The sequence below is a fragment of the Sesamum indicum genome, linkage group LG6 (assembly GCF_000512975.1).
Source record: "Sesamum indicum cultivar Zhongzhi No. 13 linkage group LG6, S_indicum_v1.0, whole genome shotgun sequence".
NCBI lineage: Eukaryota > Viridiplantae > Streptophyta > Magnoliopsida > Lamiales > Pedaliaceae > Sesamum > Sesamum indicum.
The window spans coordinates 9596987-9603693 of NC_026150.1; the positions used below are offsets into that span (position 1 = coordinate 9596987).

General features: G+C 34.4%; 1 protein-coding gene across 1 annotated transcript; it reads left to right on the forward strand.

Annotated features, from left to right (window-relative positions):
* Positions 600-5066, forward strand: LOC105164202 (deoxyribodipyrimidine photo-lyase). The gene is made up of 9 exons (XM_011082810.2): positions 600-1014; positions 2003-2343; positions 2433-2673; positions 2843-3000; positions 3083-3119; positions 3302-3360; positions 4248-4329; positions 4431-4502; positions 4625-5066. The coding sequence occupies exons 1-9, from the start codon at positions 709-711 to the stop codon at positions 4799-4801; spliced, it is 1473 nt and encodes a 490-aa protein (XP_011081112.1). The 5' UTR covers positions 600-708; the 3' UTR covers positions 4802-5066.

The following is a 6707-nucleotide window of genomic DNA, read 5'->3' on the forward strand; positions in this document are numbered from 1 at the left end:
TAAGTAATAAAAAAATATTGTAATTATACGAAATCTCCATAAAGATGACTGTAATTTACATTTATTTTTATTATACCACGAAGATAGTAGTGTAATTCTATAAATAGTAATAGAGAAATATTTAAGATTTTTATATGCCCAACTAACATTAAAAAATAAGTTGAAAAAAATATTTTTTTTTAATTTAGATAATCTATTTTTAAACTATTTGAATATAGCTAATTTAAGTCAAAAATTATAAATATCTTTTTGGTAATCGCAAATATTTGTTGTTTTTTCAACACTTAAATTTTGACATTTTTTGTTGTTCACTTTTATTCTCAAACACATCCGAACTTTTAGTGGTGTTAAACTTATAATTTTCTTTATAACTTATATCCCACAGCACAAACAGAAGGCAGTGCAAACACATCCTTAATGTAAAAAATAAAAATTTCAAAATAAATGAATTTGTAATGACGTTTGGGCCATTCATATTGGGCTTTCTGTCAAAAGTGGGCCGCTTGAAAAGCCCATGTCAACGATATTGAAAGTCAACAAAGAGACGGCTGAAAATGATCTGACGTGTCCCCTTTCAAAACCACAACTGTCAACCGTTTCATTTCCCTCCATTTCCTCCTGCCCTCTTCAAGCTTCAGCTGATTCGCGACGGAAACTCCTTCCTTAACCTACACTCTCCCCGCGCACATTAGCACAGCTGGTGCACCCATGTCTTCCTCAATCCCTGCCGTCCAGCCGGGTAGGATCAGGGTCCTGAAGCAAGGTGCGGATCCGAAGGCCGCGGGCCCGGTCGTGTACTGGATGTTCAGGGATCAACGGCTGCGGGACAACTGGGCGTTGATCCACGCCGTGCATCAGGCTAACAAGTGGGAAGTTCCCGTCGCCATAGCATTCAACTTGTTTCATCAGTTTAAGGGCGCGAAAGCTCGGCAGTTGGGGTTTATGCTAAGAGGGCTCAAGAAATTGCATTCTGATCTTCAATCCACTCTTGAAGTACCCTTTTTCTTGTTCCAGGCGAGTCCCATTTCGCACTCCTGTTTTCTGTGTTTTTATGTGAATTTGTAACTTTTTGATGAATGGTAATTGTTATGTTTTGTATATTGTTCACAGAAATGATTGAAAGTATTAGCTTTTTTATATCGAGTATTTATTTACTATCTATAAAGATTAAGACTCTTAGAGTGGTGTTGATAATTCAGCTTGAGATCAGCTTAGGGCTGCTCGCTGAGAGCTGAACCTCTGCCTGAACTATCATTTTTGCGGAGAATGCTAGTATCCAGATACTTGCTTTGTTGATTTGTCTGGTAGTATACTTTTGCTTGGATTTTAACTAATGAAGGGTTGAGCACGGCATTGTATTTTCAGTGTGATCAAATTTGGTTCATTTTGATCGCAAGTTGTTGGTGAACAAGTTTGAATGGGCTGTTGCAACTGCTTGGTTGCTTGAGCAATTTGTGGCCCCAGTTTAGGATTTAGTCTGAAATTTTTGTCAGCATTCATGGCTGAGTAGTTTTTACAGCTTGATTATAGGTTTTGTTGCCCATTCAGATGTGGTGATCAAGGACACAGCTGAGGGAAAATGCTTCCGTTCTGTACCTTCACTTTCATTCAATTGAACTTGTGTAATTAATTTGGTTACTAACTAGGAGGACTGATTAATATGCCTTTGGGACCTAACAGTGGAAGGATGGGAAGCAAAAGGAATTACTTTAATCATCTCATAGAATGTGCGTATGAGACTTCTGCTTCTATTATTTTCCTTTTTCTATCAAATGAAGTACATTTCTCGAGTTTAACCACCTGTGTCTACCTCTCTTGCTTCCCCTCCCTTTTTCTCATGGATAGGTCATCTTCCCGTATGATCATCTCATTGTGCATGATCTAATTGGAGGTCAAGCACACACATTCGAAGTCTTAAATGTTTGCCTTTGTTGATTGAATTGGTTTCTTGTTTTTGATGGAGAACCAAGACTGAATTTGATTTTGTTAACTGCATTAATAGGGTGAAGCTGTTGACACCATTCCAAGTTTTCTTAACGAATGTGGAGCTTCACTTTTGGTGACAGACTTTTCACCATTGCGGGAGGTTCGGCAATGGAAAGAGGAAATGTGCAAGAGAGTAAATGGATCAGTATCAATTCATGAAGTGGATGCACACAATGTGGTGCCTGTTTGGGTGGCATCGGACAAAGTGGAATATGGTGCTCGGACAATAAGGGGCAAAATAAACAAAAAACTTCCTGAATATTTGATTGATTTTCCTGAACACATAACTCCAAAACGGAAATGGGCTTCCCCTAGTAATTTTATAGATTGGGATAACCTCATTGCACGTATTGTAAGGTGAGATACTAATTCCTGTTGAATGAGTACTTTATGATCTGTGCTACAGTTTAGGCTAGGTGTTGGTATATATCTAACTATATCACCAGGCAAGGAGCAGAAGTTCCTGAACTTGAATGGTGTCAGCCAGGTGAACAAGCTGCATTAGACGTATTGATGGGGGATAAAAATGGGTTCTTGAAAGTAAGAGTGAAGAATTATTTTTCAGACAGGAATAATCCACTGAAACCCAAAGCGCTGTCTGGCCTTTCTCCATATTTGCATTTTGGGCAGATATCAGCACAGAGATGTGCCTTGGAGGCACGAAAAGTTCGAAAACTCTATCCCCAGGTGTGTGTTTTGAAGTCTAAAAGCTCAAAAGATTGGATATATTTTGTGTATTTCCTCTCTGTTCTTCATACTTATTTTACTTGGTTGTGATCCCAGTTATATGAGACTTTATACCATCTATAATATTGTTTTATTTGACACAAAGCTTATTTTCATTACTATTTTTAAGGCAATTGATGCATTCTTGGAGGAACTGATCGTCCGCAGAGAACTTGCTGATAACTTCTGCTTCTACCAGCCGCATTATGATTCATTACAAGGTGCTTGGGAGTGGGCGCGTAAGACTTTGATGGACCATGCCTCTGATAAACGTGAACATATATATACGTGAGTGGTTTTCTTTGATTTGCCCCTGGGTACCTGGTTGATTCATTTATCATAGATTGCTTAATGCTGTGGATATGTGTAGGAGAGAGCAATTGGAGAAAGCGCAAACTGCTGATCCAGTAAGTAATCATTTTTTTTTTTTTTCTTCTTGAGAATATCATGGATCTGAAATTCTTTTGGCAGCCTTCGTGCCACTAGTGATTGATAGTGTTTTGTGCTAGCACCTACTTCATTCAATTATTATCATTTTAGTTTGATGTTGTATTTTTCTCTAATGTCCCCATCCACCTTCTCCTTTCAGCTTTGGAATGCTTCTCAGTTGGAAATGGTTCATTATGGAAAGATGCATGGTTTTATGCGGTAAGTAGCTTTTTTCATGAATCTTCTTCTTCTTCATTTATTATTTATTTGACATGCTCCCAACAATTCTGAATTCATTTTAAATCTGTTATTATCATAATTAGTTATGTTTCTTGCCCGTATTTGGGAGATGGTGCTTTGAATAAGAACTTCATGACCATAACTGGGTGTATCCATATTTTGGAATTGACACTTTGAACAAGAAGTTTATGAGCATAAACAGGTTCTATAAGCATTGGGGAATTCATACTTTGAATAAAACTTTATGACTATAAACTGGGCATCCTCCAATAAATAATAGAGGTTCAGTTGAAAGAATTTATGTATTTCTTGCATGATATTTCGGGGAATCATCTTTATTTGCTTGAAGTCATAATCATTCTTGTGACTTTCTTTTAACAATATTGCTATTCTTATATTCTTCTCTCCTTTGATTTCTATTCTGCTACTCAGTTCATGATCATTCTCATAATAGAGCTCGTCTAGTCTTCCTCTCCATCTAACGGAAATTTTACATCTTAGTGAGAAGTTTACTATTATAAGAGGGCTCTCTACTTGGATCTTGCATGATTATCAGAGTCTGAAAAATGTAATGAAGACAATAGTTTTCCCGCGTCATATCTGCTGAGACAGATGAAGTGTGACAAATTTCTCTACTGTGAAACAAAAATTGTACAATAAATCAATCCTTCTACTTGACTAAAACCATTTAGTATGAACATTGTGGTTGTTGGTTATATTTAGTAAGACAATTGAGCTTCATTTTATCTTGGTCCTAGAATGTAGCAATATAGTTCGCAAAGGAAGAACTGAAGTTTTGTCTCTCTTCTACATTATCCTTGTTTCAAAAGCGGCAATATCATTTCGCTCTTATAATATAAATGCAGGATGTACTGGGCAAAAAAAATTCTTGAATGGACTAGTGGGCCTGCGGAAGCTCTTGCAACAGCAATATACTTGAATGATAAAGTATTTATCTGTTAATTATGCCCCTTTTTTAAAGGTTATATTCTGGTTATCAACTGTCTGATTCAGATTGTTCTTTTTCTCTTCAATTACATCACCTGCAGTATCAAATAGATGGCAGGGATCCAAATGGTTACGTTGGATGCATGTGGTCTATATGCGGATTACATGACCAGGTCAATTTAAATTTTCCTTCTCTATAAGAAGCACCAGACAACTTTTACATTCCAAAATGTTGAAATAGTTTTACTTAATGAGTGCATAAAAGCTAATGCTAAGGCGTGTTTTGGTCATTTAGGGATGGCAAGAGCGACCTGTTTTTGGAAAAATACGATACATGAATTATGCTGGTTGCAAGAGAAAATTCGATGTGGACGGCTATATTGCATATATAAAGAGGATAGTAAGTGAATGCAAGAAGAGGAAGGCAGAACAACCGCTGGTCAACAACAAAGCCAAAGAACTGCGTAGTTAAGCATTGGCTGCTCAGTTTGTTGTAAACTGTTACCAGCCGCTTCATTATCAACTCTTAGTTGTTAGCAACAGACTTTCTAACTGGATTTCGCAGCAGAGATGCAAATGGACTTTGTAGGATAACATCTTTATGAAGATCAAGCTAAATTTTAGAACTAGTAAAGTTGTATCATTGAAATGGATTGCAGTTTTGAGCAAATGAGGTGATGAAGTGATAATGCAGAATATGCTGTACCTCTTTTTTGGTATAGCATTTCGATACCAAATGGTTCTGGCTTTCTCCTATTGAAATCAAGTCTTGTTGGTTTCTGTTTAAACTTGGAAGAGTGAGGCTTAAGGGGTGGTAATAATAATGGGGGTATCAAATTATCTGCTTCCAAGCCAATTGATTTCTGATCTTGAGCAAAAATTATCAAATGGTAAATTATTTCCGCTTGAAGTTTAACATAATTATAAATATATTTCTATTAAATCGAAAATTATAATTATTTTTTGTAAAATTTATTATGTCTTCATATAACACCATCGATAGAATTCTGGCGTATTTAGCATGTGTTATTTAAAAAGTTCCTCTTATAAATTTTGATTATAATTTGACTGATTTCTCCGACCAAAATGTCATTTGCATGAAATTATAATGTGTTAAAAAAAAAAAAACTAACGAGTTAAAATGAATTATACTTTGTAGCTAAATGTTACCTTTTTTCCCCAAAATTAGTCATTCTTACTTTTATAGCCATTGGAAATATATAGACATTTCGAGCTAAAGGCTTTTCATATGATTTTTATATGGCTTCTCAAAGAAGCATCTCATATTCTAGTGAAAATATGTTGAGATGTCTAAAAGAGAGATGTACGAAATACAGATGTTTGAAGAATGCATCTATATATACATATGTTAATCTAAATCATTTTTTTTAAACAATTTTTGCATGGCCTATCAGTGGACCATTTCACACTCAAGTGAAAATATGTTAAGATATCAAAAATAGAGATGTAAACACATATAAATGCATGGGGGAAAAGAAAAAGAGAGAAAGAAAAAGTTGCCAATATACTATTATATAAACATCCAATATGTGCAGTGGTGGTGGATTAAGTAATCAAGTACATTGTACATATTGGATTTTGTGTAATAGTATATTGGGTGTTATCTCAAAATATGTACATAGAGAGGCATTCCCTATAACTATAAATTGTCATAATTGGCTAGTTTATCCTATATATATATATATATATATATATATATATAACATTTAACCACAAGTGTATTAAATCATGACATTTGACCCACTAAATTTTGTAAAACGCTACAATTTGGTTCGAAGAGCATTTCAGTAAAAATTACAATTAAAATCCAGTGAGGGTTAATTTTGAAATATCATATGTAATATCTATTGAAACATTATTAAATGGAGTTACATGTAATACGAAGTAAAAGTCATTTGAGCTGATTGTAACTTTTAATTTAATTTAAATATATTTATAATTACAAACAACGAGGAGTATAAATGAATTGCATATAAATATGAAAGAGCATATTTGTCTTTTGCTCATTATTATTATTTATTTATTTATTTTCTTTTGTGAAAACACGAGGTTACTTTTAGGGATAATTACATTCTCATTTCTTGAAGTTTGGTATAATTACATGTAGATCCCTTGTAGTTTGAAAAATTACATTTAACACCTTTGAAGTTTGCTTGCTTATAATAAAAAAATCTATCCGTTACTCAAAATTCACTAGTTGATATTATCAAAAAAATTGAATGAAAATCGATATTTACCATCAATTGACTTATTACTGATTTCTTGCAGGTTAAATAATTCTTTTGACTAAACTACCTTTATAACTGTAAAAATATATCTTTTCACATGCATTAACTTGTGAAGACGTATGGGGATAA

Excerpts from the sequence above, each read along its gene's own strand:
- LOC105164202 (XM_011082810.2), top strand. The coding sequence starts at position 709 with ATGTCTTCCTCAATCCCTGCCGTCCAGCCGGGTAGGATCAGGGTCCTG. Across the intron at positions 2,344-2,432 it reads CTCATTGCACGTATTGTAAG|GCAAGGAGCAGAAGTTCCTG; the intron begins GTGAGATACTAA and ends CTATATCACCAG. Across the intron at positions 3,001-3,082 it reads AAACGTGAACATATATATAC|GAGAGAGCAATTGGAGAAAG; the intron begins GTGAGTGGTTTT and ends GGATATGTGTAG.